Source organism: Engystomops pustulosus, chromosome 3, assembly GCF_040894005.1.
Source record: "Engystomops pustulosus chromosome 3, aEngPut4.maternal, whole genome shotgun sequence".
Lineage (NCBI taxonomy): Eukaryota > Metazoa > Chordata > Amphibia > Anura > Leptodactylidae > Engystomops > Engystomops pustulosus.
Window position 1 is genome coordinate 149,887,704 of NC_092413.1, and position 16,699 is coordinate 149,904,402.

General features: G+C 39.3%; 1 protein-coding gene across 7 annotated transcripts in view; it reads left to right on the top strand.

The window, feature by feature from the left end:
* The window catches only part of LPP (LIM domain containing preferred translocation partner in lipoma), a 175,503-nt gene that overhangs the window by 81,754 nt on the left and 77,050 nt on the right, over nucleotides 1–16,699 (top strand). For 6 of the 7 annotated variants that reach the window (XM_072142548.1, XM_072142549.1, XM_072142552.1 and 3 more), the window contains one exon: nucleotides 13,725–13,843. In XM_072142548.1, the coding sequence (XP_071998649.1) occupies nucleotides 13,725–13,843 (119 nt within the window). Of the gene's footprint in view, nucleotides 1–2,875; nucleotides 2,899–13,724; nucleotides 13,844–16,699 lie in introns of those variants that run through there. The other variant, XM_072142554.1, reaches the window with a different exon arrangement.

Sequence of the window (16,699 nt, forward strand, 5' to 3'; positions counted from 1 at the left end):
GGGTAAACTGTGGCTGCTGATGATTGTAGCAGGAGAAGACATTGCTTTTGAATTGAATGTCTCTTCTTCAGAGCTTTCACTGTACCATAGATTTGTAGCTTCAGTGCACCACTCCTTATTGTTTATGTCCATCTCTCCTTCTCATGCTTTACCCTCGTTTCTTTGAACTTCAAATAACATAGAAATCAGTTTCCATAGAAATAGCGCAGTGGACGTTTTCAAGCATATCAAGTTATTTAAAATATTCATATCATTTTTTTATGTGCAATAATGTAATGTCTTAATGGCGTCACTAAACTTGCATAAACTAAAATTGCATAAATCAATAGTATAGGTAATAATAGCAAACATTGTAATATATTTTATGAAAGGAATCGGTTTCTCTGTCATTAATATTATTATTGTTATTAATTCCTTTATTTATATAGCGCACACATATTACGCAACGCTGCACAGAACTTGCCAAATCAGTCCCTGTCCCCAATGGGGCTCACAATCTAATCACCCAACCAGTATGTTTTGTCCTTCTTTTCTCCTCTGCTTTTCTCCCCCATTTAAGCAGTTGGAAAAATCAACTTTCTGTCCTGTATCCACAGATAAAGGAACTTGATAAAGTGTCTAATGACTCAACTTTTTACTGGAAAGTCTAATCAGTTAGCTTAATCATCAAGGGAAATTCAGATACACTGCTCACTATAGGCTAAAGAGAAGAAAAAATGGATAGAAGCTGCTTTACTAAAGTAGTTTGCTATTTCTGAAATAGAAATAAAATTCTTCATTTTTTTTACACTATAAATCCTTCCCTACTTATTCAGACAACCTAGGATTAACGTACCCTTGTGGGTCTGAATAATAGCAAAAACAAATTATTCAAATACCCCCCCCCCCCCACTTACCTAGGACTAATATAAAAAGGAACAGTAAAAATCCTAAACATAGACGTGTTCCAAAATGTCCCATTTATCTAAATATAATAACAATTATTCCCAGCGTTTAACCCCCATAACAGAAAATTGTGACCAAATGTCCAAAATGCCACTTTTTTGCAATATATAATTGGTAATTATATCTAATATATAATTACAAATTATATCTAATTTGATCTTGAAGTTACCCACTTTATCAAACACATTTAGGTTTCTGTGTATTGGGAAAACTTTAACACTTTTCTTGTGTTTGGTCACCCAAAACTTTTAAAAGGCTGCATTATGATCCTGGGTGCAAGGGGAAATATAAATGGGTACTTTTTATGTACAGATTAACCTGAGATTTTAGCATGGTACAAATTTCTTCTCAAATTCAACAGTTGAGTACTAAATGCAAAATTTAAAATATTTTGAAAGTATCCTTTATGGGCTGTGGGCCGTATTACTGGGGCTGTGGGCCGCATTACTGGGGCTGTGGGCCGCATTACTGGGGCTGTGGGCCGCATTACTGGGGCTGTGGGCTGTATTACTGGGGCACGGGCAGTTTGGATATATGGATATATATAATTAATATTTATTACTACACTGGGCTGGATGTATACTGGGGGGGGGGTTGGCTGGCTATATGCTGGGGGGCGGTAATGGCTACTAGTAATAGTAGCTATCTTCTTGTACATAGGGGGACGGTATTATAGTACTTATATTCTTGTACATAGGGGGACGGTATTATAGTAGTTATATTTCTGTACATAGGGGCAGTATTATAGTAGTTATATTCTTGTACATAGGGGTCAATATTACAATATATTTTACTTAGGGGCAGTAGTATCATACTAGTTATTGGAGAAGGTATTGTAGTATGTTTTTAGTGTACATATATGGCAGTATTAAGTTGTGTGCTCTTAAAATAGAAGTGTTATTCCTTTACAAGGAGGCAGTATGAGTGTCTTTCTCTGCGGTGTACATGTTGATTTAGACCATCTATTAAAATTTTGCATGGAGTTTAGTAACCCCACCCACATAACAAGGCCACACCTACTTGTTTTGACCCCGTCCACAGTATGGGGCCACTTTTACATTTTTTTTCCAGGGCCACTTTAAATTCCCAGTCGCTTAAAAAAGAGACTTCATGCCGGAGCACAGGGAAGAGATGTCCGCTGCTATTTGCTGCTAATATTGCACGCCCTTTGCTTGACGTCCTCTTCAACATTGGAGAGGGAGGTGTCTATCACACAGGATGCGGGAATTCACCTCTTGGAAAAGGGAGATGCTTGGGCATGCATAATTAGCAGCCCGGAGCTCTGGCCTGTCTTTTATAAGTCTCTTTTCTAGGTGACCCCAGTGTGTCAAGACTAGTGAAGACCAGCGCAGGGATGAAGATAGAGTAGTAGGTGAGTATTTTCAAATTTTTTTTTAACTTTTTCATACTGGATTTTTTTAAAAAGAGATTGCAGCAGTGGAGTAGCTTGATTTTCAGAGGGTGGAGATGGGGAAAACTCCTAGTTTTCACATGGGGTGGGATGAAATGGGGTTATGATCGCTAACCGCATCATCCTGGTCACCCAGATATGTATTACTGAAAGTTTCACAAACCGTGGAAGAAAAACATGAGCATCTTACTCTTTATGAAAGGAAATTTAAAATAAAACACTAACAAATATAAAAAAATATATATATTTTGTTTGTCATATATTAGTTCAAAGCTGCTAAAAAGCGGTTTAAACTGAATAAATAAGGTCAAATCGACATCCTGGCATGTAAACTATGTGATGTTCTGTCAATATGGGTGTGTACAAAATCAATCAAAAATCCATCAAAATTTGAAGGACAGTGAACCCTGTACTTGTCCTTTCTCTGGTATTACAACTGTTTTCTAGTGTCTGTGGATGAGAAACGTACAGTTCCAGTTGCCTCCTCAGGCATTCTATGTCCCCCCTCCCCAAATGCCTGAGAACTTTCAGAAAAATTGCAGGTAACAAGATGTATGCTGTAGATTTGATGCTCTCTGGAAATTCTTATCAGTGTATTAATAAGCGTGCCTGACATTCTTTACATGCTTGCATTTGTCGAATATTACAAAATACGTTTCCAGCATCGTATAGTACATATTACAACACCAGAAGATGTGGTCAAAGGTTTACACATGATGCTGCGGTTTGTTCTAACCATTTTATGATTTTATTTTCTAACCATTTTATGATACACAGATTCATTTGCTCCGTGAATCTGGACCAGAACCTTCTTTTATCTGGACTGGTGGGATTTCCTCAAGATAGACCCTTGACAATCTTGCTTTTATGGAATATCAATTAAGTTTATGAAACTTTCCTATTGGGGATGTTCCTTTTATGTGCATTCCACAAAAATCTATGGACCTTTTAATAACTGACTCTGTGCAGCCTGTGATGCTTATAGGTGAAGTTCACAACTTTTTCAGAGCTTTGGTTACTTATTCATAAATAACGGGCAAGAAAATTCTGCAGGGAAAATTCTGTAGTCACAATACTAAGGCCCAGTTCACACACGCGTTGGATGTTTTGTAAATTAAAAACAAAGGCTTAATGGAAGACTTTCCATTCACCTTCCATTCCTTATTAGCCACAATGTGCGGAAGGTTATTAATGGTGGGGAAAAAGTGTTGGGCCGCTCTAATTTCTCCACTATTTTATAAAGGAAGCAGAAAAGGAACTTGATCAACGCAGTTGTGAACTTGACCTTATTCAAAAGACCCCAGATATGCACTTTAATAAGGCCATTGTTTAACAGGAACTTTATTAACAAATGGGATCTACCATATATATTCGAGTATAAGCCTGGTTTTTCAGCACAAAATTTGTGCTCAAAAACCCTAACTCAGCTTATACTCGATTCAACTAAAAAAATAGTCAAAACTCACCTTTCTGATGTCACCCGTTGGTCCTCTTCTGTCTCTGATGCTCCGGTGCCACCTCGGGTCCTTCGGATCCTCTTTGGGTTCTTCGGATCCTCTTCGGGTTCTTCCTCTCCTCATCTGCTCCTCTGGCTCGACAGGCTGTATGCTACAGGGGGCTGGGCAGGCTGTATGCTACAGGGGGCTGGGCAGGCTGTATGCTACAGGGGGCTGGCAGACTATAAACTGTGAGGCTGTGACCAATGCATTTCTCACCCTCGGCTTATACTCGAGTCAATAGGTTTTCCCAGTATTTTGTGTTGAAATTAGGGGTCTCGGCTTATACTCGGGTCAGCTTATACTCGAATATATACGGGTACTTTATATATTTACAAAAAAAACCCTGTTGTCTTAATTTCATCTGATAGCAAACAGCACATATATAAATCCAGTATCTACCATTTTTTACAGAAGTGCATCAAACAAAAAGCATAAAAGTCCAAATAATTCTCACTCAACAGTATATGTAGAGATGCTCATGAAGAGGCAAGCAGACATATTTGCAATTTTTTCAAAAGTATAATAGCAGGATGTTCCTCTAACCATAATTTCATATGTCCAAAATGAAAAACAGATGCTACAAAGATTTGATAAGAGACAGATCATGGGTGAGCAACAAAAACATATACAAACATGCATACATACACTGGACATCAAAATTAGAGGACAATGATGGCTTCTTGTAAGGGGTACACCATGCTACTAGAATGGGTCTTAGAAAATAACCACATTTATATTAATATATAACCTTTATTTTGCAAAAGATGTGGTGATCATAATTAGAGAACATGGGATTTTGCTGTTTGACAGGGGCCATTGTCCTGCATGAAAATTGCTGCTGATTGAGTGATGATCTTAATAAAGGAACCAAAGAGGCTGTATCAATAGCTTGTTCAAGCCTAACTATAATATTTCACATAAATTTAGCTATGTGCCTTAGAAACGCGAGTCCTCATTGGTTGTGGCCAGGCATGCTTTATTGATGTTTGCCTGACCACCTAGATTTCATTCCCGAAGGACGGCTGTGGGACATGCGTTAACTCCCGGCCATTTCATATTCAAAAATAATCTGTTTCTTCACCACTTCAGAGGTGGTAATTTCTAATGACAGCTGTCATATAACTACATTTATGGGAAATTTCCTTCACACAGGTACAGGCGGCCCCCTACTTAAGGACACCCGACTTACAGACAACCCATAGTTACAGACAGACCCCTCTGCCCACTGTGACCTCTGGTGAAGCTTTCTGGATGCTTTACAATAGCCCCAGACTGCAATGATCAGCTGTAAGGTGTCTGTAATGAAGCTTTATTGATAATCCTTGGTCCAATTACAGCAAAAATTTTGAAACTCCAATTGTCACTGGGACAAAAGAAAAAAAAAATTGTCCAAATTGTCAATTATAAAATATACAGTTTCGACTTGCATACAAATTCAACTTAAGAACAAACCTCCAGACCCTATCTTGTATGTAACCCAGGGACTGCCTGTACCTTGTTTTAATAAAATGCAATTGACAAATGTGTGTATATGGCAGATGATTAAAATTAAATGTGAATGTCATGCTAAGAATACCCCTTTAAGAGTTGTAATTGGAGATGAGAGGACCCTAAATTCCTGTTCGGGTATGTCTAAGACCCAGAAATATTGCGGGATTGGCTACCGAGCAGCCAATCCGGCAAATGAACGCCCCCCAATTCCTTTGTTCTCCCCACTGCTGTTGCACTGTGTATTTTTGAGAATGAAGGTTTAATGAAACATACTCGAGAGATAATAAGTACTAGTGAAATAATTGCTTAGCAAATAAACTATGCCTAAAATATATAATTTTATAATTTTACTAATTTTATACCAGGTCATCAAGTTGTTCCTGGTAAAGAGTAGTTTTTATTTCATTAACTTCTGGTATATAAGATGCCACTTGGAATCAATTCAGAAGTTGCCTTGTTCATCAAGCTTCAATCACATCTAAAGCAGTTAATGTTTCCTCTAGTATGGAAATTTCCGAAATCCCTACTGAAGTAGTTAAGAACATGTTGAGGTTACCCTTTAGGAAACATCTCCTTCAATTATCTTCTCTGCAGCTCTGAGCTGTGCGGTTGCTATGAAGCGTTTTGCCCCACCATGATAGTAATTGTTTACTTGATGTGTTTGTATTAAATAGCTTTCCTGCATGTGCCTGTGGGAGGCCAGGACTTGATCAGCATTTAGCTTCATGCAAGCAGAGCTAATGAAATACAGAACATATAGGAGCCTTACATCAAATTCACATAGATATACTAGAAAATGCTCAGCAGTTTTGGTAACTTTTTTTGTCATGAGGGGAAGTTTTTAAACAATGCTTAAACAGTCATAAGTGTCAACACCTCCAGTGTAGATTTTGACTTTCAGTTTTCTCATAAAGAAGACATGGGTAATTTTTTCATTGCAAGACTTATCACACTATAAGGACATTTATCCCCTTTTGTTTTAAAGGGAACCTGTCATGAGCAAATGGCCTAATATATCAGAATGGGCAGCTTCTACATCATGTTTCTTTTATTGTTTTGGTGTGGTGGCATCATCCAGAAAATCAACTCTGAAGTGAAATGTTACTTGGTTTTATGAAGTCAAGGAGGCGGAGAGTTTTACATTGAAATAAAGCTCTCCCTTTCTTAGAATGCCCCATTCACTGTAATTCATGGTCAGGGAGAGCTGGACTTCCGTTTTGAACTCTCCGCCTCCCTGACTTTATACAACCAACTAACATCTCACTTCAAAGTTTATTTTCTGGATTGCATATCCATACATGTTAATTTCAGCTACAAATTCTGCCAGAGAGGGGAAGGTGGATGTTTCCCATCCATTCATCCCCTTTTGATAGATGATATATGTCTGATCATAAAGGGTTCCCCTCTAATTGCTAGAACAGGTCCCCCAAGCAATTGCAGTGAGGCTGTCCGCTAAACTTAAGTAACACCCCTCTTGCAAAGAGCCAATTTAAATGGGGGGCCCACTTCATATTTTTTGTAATCACTGTGTGTGCGGCTGTGTGGGGAGGGGGGATAGGATATTAAGTAATTTACCAATATACATTTATTAATTGTTCTGCACTGCTTTCATGAAATGTAAAGTAAAACTAAGGTCTTTTTTTCATCAGCCAGATGAGATGTGATCTCTGTCTGTCCATTCATGAATACAATATTAAAGGGGTTTTCCTACAGGGAAAACACCTTGTGGGGGTGTTAGTGCTTAGACTGGTGTTATTGATTAGACGAAACGAGGGGTCCGATGGAGTCCCACGTACCTCCGTTGGACCCCCTCGTTGCTCCATCACAGTAATAGAGCAGGCGGCCGCAAATGAATCTCTATGCTCCATTAATCTCTATGGAGCTGACAGAAAATGCTGAGTGCTGCAGGATCGTACCTAGTATCACTGAACAAAACTGAAATTTGGCCCTGGAAATCCCGCTCAAACTGCACTTGCTTGTGGACCAGAAATCTTTAATAAGATGCTATACTTGATTACATTGGTTGCTGGACTCAGCTGCTCACTGTTATGTCTTATGATGGTGAGTGCCTTATGGTCATGTCAGAAAAGGTAAAACTTTATAATGTCCAAAAAATATTATGAAATTGACCAAACACTAATGATTTTCATTACCTGTTCAGTTTTTTTCAAGAACATTTTCTTCTGATTGATGCTTGGTTTAAGGGGGAAGACGTGCCCTTTTTTTTTTTTTTTCCTGCGAATGCTTTTAGTTCTGCGCTTTCCAAGTTTCCCTCCTCAACACCAAGGAGTATCATTGGGGCTCATTTACTAAGGGCCCGATTTGCGTTTTCCTGACGTGTTACCCGAATATTTCTAATTTGCACCCGAATATTTCTAATTTGGACCCGAATCCACTGCAGAGAACGCGCCGCTGGATCGCGAATGGACCGGGTAAGTAATCCAAGGAAAAAACTGTGGTAGCCGGAGCACATGTTATAAAATCAAAACATCGCTTTATTAAATATCCATGATTAAGGCTCCGCAGTGAGCTGAAACGCGTAGGTTTTTTTGCCCCTGTAACCTGCACCGTCCATGCACTCAATGTGTGCTTTTTAATGGATATTTAATAAAGCGATGTTTTGATTTTATAACATGTGCTCCGGCTACCACAGTTTTTTCCTTGGATTACTCTATTTGCCAGACGCCGTTGCAGCACCTGCTTTGGAGAACCCCGACATCTAGACCTGCCAAGGGAAATGTGAGTGTACTCTTTTTTTGGACTGTTTGGACCGGGTAAGTAAATCTGCCCCATTGTGTAATATGAGGCTACAGCACATTAAATTGCTGACATCCTGTTTTTTTCATATGTCTCGGAATAATTTCAGGTAGTCTTCCTACTTACTGTTCCTACCTTGTCTACTTCACTTTCAAAGTTTGATGGCTTTGGGTGCTAGAGAAACTTTGCAAAGTTGTATGTAAATTAAAGGAACCCTTCCATCTGATTTGATGCATTATGAACCAAACATACCTTAAGAATGCTGTAGCTATGCTGAGGCAGTAGCATATCTTGTTCCATCCCTAAATCGAGTGGTTTTGCTGAAAAACAATTATGACATTCAGGACCTTGGGAAAGCTGGATTGCATTCTGCTTGCAGTACATAAACACATTACACGAGCTGTCTGCACTGTCCAGACAGGACTAATCAACCTGAGCTGGATCACTCATACACATTAGCTGTGGGATGGTGCAGTGATTGATTTCTTCTGCCTGTCATTGATTACATCATTCTCCTGATCAGTGTTAGAGGAGAAGGGCTGAGCCAGGCAAAGGAGCGACAGAGACTCATTATCCAGAATTTTATAATTAATTTTTTTTTTAGAAAAACCACTTAGTTCAGTGATTTAAGCAACATATGCTTCTGCATCAGTGTAGCTACAGAATTCTCAAGGTATGTTTGGTTCATAATGCATCAAATCAAATGGTAGGTTTTCTTTAAACAATTTTTTTACGTACATACTTTATCTTGGTACACAACTCACTGGCAGTTCCCTGCGGTCTGTTGGGTCCTTCTATTAATCCGTACTTGGAACGCCTCGGGTATAATAGGGAGGACTTGATCTTTTGGACTGAATATAGGGGAATGCTGAGATACAAATTATGTAATCTGAATGAATGTTACCACTTTTCCAGGCTACACACATTAACTCGTTTCATCAGCCCAGTCCAATGAATTTGCTTTCAACACAAACAGTTGCCCTATGGTTTTACTAGTGAGCGCCAACTTCTTATGTATATTTGCCAGCTTCTGTTTTGCGAGGGAGAGAGTGTTCCTGGATCTTAAAATACACAGCTTATATTTTTAGAACTGAATGTTAAGTTTTTCATCAACCGCTGGAAAGAGGATTCATCTGGGAATGGTTTGGCAAATGAGTTCCTGTTATTCAACATCCATGAGGAGGGAGAGGGTACATAGCTGCTGTCAGATGAGGAGTGTGTTGTTTTGGGGAGATGAGCCTTGCAGAAGGGGGTTAACTCTTTAGAGGATGCCATCCTGTTGCACGGAGCAGGTCTGTGGGTGTTCAGCCTTTCTCCTAGCAAGTTGCGAGTAGATAATTCATCACCTCACCTTGTGAGCGCTCATTCATTTTAACTGATTACGCCTCCAACTATTCTCACATCACTGAAATTACTAATTGCTATTCCTCGTGTGTCAAACAGCGAATCCTGAATAATTAATCCCAAATAAAATTAGTCGAATTGGTCCTTTTTAATTAGAGTTCCTGCTGCTGTTTGTTCTGAGCTTCCTTTTTCCATCCTGCTCAGAGAATTTGGGGATGATTAAAACTGTTTAAGGCTTAAACAGTTGGTGACCTTTCCTTGCAGAATAAATCTATAAATGCAATATTTCAACTGGCATGGGGCGATCTGCATTATTTTTTTTACTTGATATAAAACCTTTTATGACTTTGGCGTTTCCAATAAAATGAATTAAATCCGCTTCTGTGAAAATGAGACTGCAGCAGTGTTCAAATGGACTTAGAGCACTAATTTTACAAGGAGATAGTAACCACATGTGTAAGAAGAGCTTAATGGAGACAACAAATGGAGAAGTTTTGTTTCTACTGTACTTTTGACATAACCTGCAACTAAAAACTAGAGATCGTATTTTTTACCATACAGAATGTATACATAGTTGGTAAATGAATGTCTAACTGGTTATCTTATATTTTTTTCTTTTTTTTGTAGAATAATTGGTAACACTATACAGGCAGTCCCCAGGTTACATACAAGAAAGGGTCTGTAGATTTGTTCTTAAGTTGAATTTGTATGTAAGTCGGAACTGTATATTTTATCATTGTAATCCCAGTCAGAACTTTTTTGGTCTCTGTGACAATTGGATTTTAAAAATGTTGGTTTGTCATAAGAACCAGGATTAACACTAAATCTTCATTACAGACACCTGTGATAACTGTTACAGCTGATCATTGTAGCCTAGGACTAAAGTACAATAAATTACCAACATCCAGAGGTCCGTTTGTAACTAGGGGTTGTATGTAAGTCGAGTGTTCTTAATTAGGGGACTGCCTGTATTCTCTTTTTGACCTTGTACCTTCTTTTTTTCATTCTGCCATGTCACTTTAGAGTCCTATTGTTTAGGTGTCCTGTTTTCCATTAGATTTTTGCTTTGATTTTGGTTTAGTACATCAATATGCACCAAATACTAAATTAAGTTCCTCTCACCAATTGAAATCATATATGGCCAGTTTGCTGGAGTATTGAGTTTTTATACTGGGTACTCTTATGTTGGCTGACCAGATTTTTGGTTTCCACAGATGTTGGATGTTTTTGGAAAACATTTTTATCTGTTGGGTGAACCTTTTTGGGAACTTGGAAAGTTGTAGCAATGCTATTTTGGGGGTAAAGTTACTTAAGGTTGGCATTAACTAAAAAAAAAATAGTTATTTGGATTATTCCATTAGTCTGTGTTGGAGAACTATTGAGCATTTCAGAATAACTAGTTACCGTATATACTCGAGTATAAGCCGACCCGAGTATAAGCCGAGGCCCCTAATTTTACCACAAAAAATTGGGAAAACCTATTGACTCGAGTATAAGCCGAGGGTGCGAAATGCATTGGTCACAGCCTCTCCAGTATGTAGCCAGCCAGCCCCTGCCACAGTGTATATAGCCAACCAGCCCCTGCCCCAGTGTATATAGCCTGCCAGCCCCTGCCCCAGTGTATATAGCTTGCCAGCCCCTGCCCCAGTGTATATAGCTTGCCAGCCCCTGCCCCAGTGTATATAGCCTGCCAGCCCCTGCCCCAATGTATATAGCCCCCCCATCCTTCCCCGTCGTGCAGCACAACAATACCGGATGGATCGCACAGAAGATCTACGGGTGCCGCCAGAAAGGCGAGTTTTGATTTATTTATTTTTTTTGACTCGAGTATAAGCCGAGTTTGGGTTTTTTCAGCACATTTTTTGTGCTGAAAAACTAGGCTTATACTCGAGTATATAAGGTATATCATTTTCTTTGTTTTTCAGTGGAATGGAAAGTGTGATATAACTATAAAGTATAAAAATGTCTACTCTGCACCAAGCAACAATAAGCAAATCTCTAATTTACTATAATTGGTTATTTGCAGGTGTCCTAGAAGGGGTTTTAACTCCCCCCTTTCTTTAATGTTCATTTGCCATTCTTTCTGGTCATCATGGTAAACCGTATAGGACAGGTGGAGACGAGAAGTGGCTTGTTTGGAGGGTTAGTAGTAGAAGAGTGCAAGCAAATAGGACCTTGGGTGATGACATAAGCTTGTAACTCCTCACATACTTCAGTTTATACAATTACAAACTTGCTGTCCTGATTCATGTGAAAGGCCTTAGTGGTCTGGCAAAGGCCATTGAGTGGTGTCACAAACTTGAAGCTCAATATATGGTTCAGGTCGGCCAATTACAAAAATGCTGTCCTGATTCACATGATTCCTCCTCCCACTTGTCTCCTGATCACGGTAGTTTTGTTTTTGTCTTAATGTAATGTATGTGAACCCCTACTGATAGTACAGCTCCATGATATAAATGGTGCTCTCTAAATAAATAATAATAATGAACGCCCTCAGTGCCCTTAGCTGATGTTACAACCAGGAAGTGCTGCACACTTCTGGAATAGCAGAATATGATTTTATAAGAAGGGCTCATAAATATACCAGGCTGTATCTAACGCTAGGAAGCAGCCAGCAGCATGATACTTGTATCATTGGAATTGTTGTCAAAGGCTCTCTAGTTGTGGTAAAACTATTTTTGTCAGTAACTTTACAGGTACGCTTCACGCCAAAAATGGTCTTTGTACAAGTATGTACCTCAATTTGAAGTTGAAACTTAGATTTATGGATTTGTGATTCTTACAATTTACATATACCATAAACTGAACTTTAAAAATGTGTAACTTCTGTTTCTTTCAAGGACAATTTAGGAAGTTACCCAAATATTCTGAGAATTGCTATTTTAATGGTTCTCTTATGAACAGGAACAAATGATCTTTTATTATCAGATTATTTTTGTGAAGGCAAACAAGGCCAAACCATATTATATGAATATCCAATGCTGCCCTTTCCTCTTGATATTATGGTAGTTGTAGGAGTTATCAGAGTCAATGGCCATTCGGCAATGAAATACAATTTACACAATAGTTATCACTCAAATGGTGATTATTATGTATCCTTTAAGACCTTTTAGTGGACCTCATCACTTCAGTTCCATTTTTCTTTTCTAAGTCTTCAAAAATACACATTGGCCTTGTAGAGGTAGGTAAACCCCCAGACAGAAATTCCAAGAAGAACTTTTATGTTTATATCTCATTTGCGTGATGGGCCTTAGACTTAGATACATGCAATGTTCGACAGGTGAAAGTAAGCTGGAAGCCGGTTCACTTCCTTGAGGTCAATTGCAGCCTTGTTTCAAAGATTCACAATTCAATAGTGAAATGGAACTGCTAGGGACGATGAGGTTTGTAAATTTTAAGCGGAAGAAATTTGTGAAAAATCTTTCAACTCTTGAAATATAACATAAAAAAGTAGAAATAATAGTTTACATGATGAGGAGATTTATATACCGTAATTTTATTTGACCGGTGCGGAGACACTAAAAGTGTCCACCATCAGGTGTTGAGGATTTATTATATTAACATACTTTACATCCTCCATATTTTCTTTTTATTTTGTGTTGTACTTTTATGGAAGCCTAATTTCCAAACTATCATCTTTCTTTGAATGTTTTGTACTACTACTAGCAGCAAACAACTATTCACACCTTAGTTGTGTCATGTGTAGCATGCAGGCATTTACCGAGTGTTTCTTAAAGTTAGACAGGAAGTCCTGAACTTCACCAAGTTCATCAAAGTATCGGATGCTGAATGATAAATCTGGTGTTTATGACTGTCTAGTCAAACGTTGCATCTTTTATATGTTGACTTAGTTTAAACTAATAAATACACCTTATTTGGTGGTTGGTCTCTTTAGCATAATAAGTGTCTAATGTATGGCTTGGGTGATGTATCAGTGATGTATGGCTTGGGTGGCTTAAAAAAACAAACTGCTTATACTCCACTCTGGAGCTCCCATTCGCCCATGGCGCCACCCATCAGTAGGTGAGTTTGTTTCTTAGACCCCCCAGCTTAATCGCCAGACAGCCCCTTTAATAAATTGTAGGCAGTTATAGCAGATTGACAGATATGACTCATTGTTCTTATAGACAGTTTTCCTTAAGAGCTGATGCCTTGAAATATGTGTCAGCTTTTTTGTTCTGCTTCCAAATGTATTATGTGATCAGTTGAGGATTTTAAGTGCTTATGCTGTAGTTGCTATATAATTTTTAAAACATAATGTCTTTTCTGGTCTGCAGGGGATTTTCCACCTCCACCCCCTCCTCCCCCTGAGGAGCAAAGTCTGCAACATTCATCAGGTATTGGGAACTTTCCTCCTCCACCTCCTGCTCCTGAGGATGCAATGTTCAACATTCAGGTAATGTTATAGGAAAGGTTAAGAGGTTACAGAAACAAACGAAATACAAGTGAAACATTGGCATAATTCATACCACAGCCAATACTTCACTTCTTTAATTCTTGCTTTTTAAACTACCAAAAACTGGGAAAACCTTATAAAGTATAAGCCGAGGGTGGGAAATGCATTGGTCACAGACCCCCCCCCCCCCAGTATATAGCCAGCCTGCCCCCTGCAGTATACAGCCAGCTCAGCTTGCCCCCAGTAGTATACAGCTTGCCCCCAGTAGTATACAGCTTGCCCCCAGTAGTATACAGCTTGCCCCCAGTAGTATACAGCTTGCCCCCAGTAGTATACAGCTTGCCCCCAGTAGTATACAGCTTGCCCCCAGTAGTATACAGCTTGCCCCCAGTAGTATACAGCTTGCCCCCAGTAGTATACAGCCAGTCCCCAGTAGTATACAGCCAGTCCCCAGTAGTATACAGCCAGTCCCCAGTAGTATACAGCCAGTCCCCAGTAGTATACAGCCAGTCCCCAGTAGTATACAGCCAGTCCCCAGTAGTATACAGCCAGTCCCCAGTAGTATACAGCCAGTCCCCAGTAGTATACAGCCAGTCCCCAGTAGTATACAGCCAGTCCCCAGTAGTATACAGCCAGTCCCCAGTAGTATACTGCCAGTCCCCAGTAGTATACAGCCAGTCCCCAGTAGTATACAGCCAGTCCCCAGTAGTATACAGCCAGTCCCCAGTAGTATACAGCCAGTCCCCAGTAGTATACAGCCAGTCCCCAGTAGTATACAGCCAGTCCCCAGTAGTATACCGCCCAGTCCCCAGTAGTATACCGCCCTGCCCCCAGTAGTATACCGCCCTGCCCCCAGTAGTATACCGCCCTGCCCCCAGTAGTATACCGCCCTGCCCCCAGTAGTATACCGCCCTGCCCCCAGTAGTATACCGCCCTGCCCCCAGTAGTATACCGCCCTGCCCCCAGTAGTATACCGCCCTGCCCCCAGTAGTATACCGCCCTGCCCCCAGTAGTATACCGCCCTGCCCCCAGTAGTATACCGCCCTGCCCCCAGTAGTATACCGCCCTGCCCCCAGTAGTATAGACGTGATTTAGCTCTCCCGATCTTTCATCAGTAGAGTTTACTGCTAAGCTGGGGTGCACAGAAATGTGTATGGAGAACTCATTGTATCTTCCTATGTCCAAAGGATTATCCTAATTACGTAAAATGAATTTTCTTTACAATAATATAGGAGATATCAGCATTGATTATCACAATATACCTTGTTGTGACTCCTTGACACCAGAAAATTATTGAAAAATGTTTTAATCGGAGCTATTTACAAGCTGCACATCCAGAGTCTCTCATTCAGGACGCTGCATCTGGTCACAGCATCATGGACGCTGATGGAGCCACTGATCATGCAAGGCATACTGGATGGACCACAGGCTTTGAAATACCCTTGTGGGCCATGTCCCAGTGTAATTAGGAACTGTATTCAATGCCACAATATTACACAAAATGTTGGCGAGCAGCAGATATTATTGTTAAAAATATTTACACATTGTAATAAATGATGAGGAAAATCCCCATATACTGCCATACTGTAGTATGGCAGTATATGGTAGCATCAATCAGACAACCTAGTGTTAAATTACCCTAGGGAGTCTGAAAACATGGTAAAAACATTTTTTTTTAAAGTTTAAAAAAAATTAATTTAAAAAACCCTAAAAACTCAAATTTACCCCTCTTTCCCTGGATCTGATATAAATCTAAACAGTAAAAATAAACATGTTAGATTGGCCATTTTGGGACGCTGCGATATATACAATAACGATTATTCCCAGTGTTTAACCCCGTATCGGAAAATAGCGGGCAAAGTCGAATATTCTACCGCTTTTGCTACATTTTTAACATTTAATTAAAAATTATCAAAAGTCCGTACAGTCCTCAAAATGGTAGCAATGAAATGCTTTGGGTAGACCAGTGCTGTCTGCCTCCTGTTTCAGCTGCTGAGAACATCTGATCTTTGGGGGGTGCTCGGAGTCACTCCTTCACCAATCTATTCTTTTGATGTGTAATTAATATTTTTATCCCAGGTAAGCTTTAATCCTGCACTTTTTAATTTGTTCATGGAGTTGTATGTGACCTTCCTGTAGTAGTCTTATAGACCTAATTGAAATAATACACAGCATTATATTTTGTTTCACAACAGATGAGTATTATAGGAGAATTCTCCATCTAGCCATTAGCATGCACTCGCTTATTATTGTAAGCTGGAATAATTGTAGTCACTTACTATATGTGATGTACCATGTATTGTACCTGAATTCTAGACACCATGTATAACCATTTAAATAAAACATTTGCAAGCTTTGAAGATCTGCTTCACTAGCTGCAAATGGATTATATTATCACCTTCATCGTGGCTGAATAATTTACTCAGTGTTCATCCAGTAAGTTTGGTTTAATTGAGCATCTTACTATGGTAACAAGCTGTACTATTACTACAGTCTTTGTCTTTTGTCACCTCTTTCAGCCAGGTATTTTGGTGTGTAATTTAAATATTTGTAATGTCGTATTAAGAAAAAAATAACGTAATGAACATTCATATATGAACCTGGAAAATAATTAAAACTTTAATTGTTTTAAAGTAAATCCTGAGAATAAAGAGCTTGCTGCCCTTTCACATCCTTATGAAGGCCCCCAGATCAGTCATTATCATTTGCCTACTAGACTGCTTGTTGCTAATACAGTGTATAATACAGTGTAGGACAACTGTCCCAATATAAATTACAAGCAGGCCCAACGAAAGCCCTGTAGGTGACTAAAGTAAATCTATTATTAGTCTGGATATATTGTGCTAAATTTTGTTT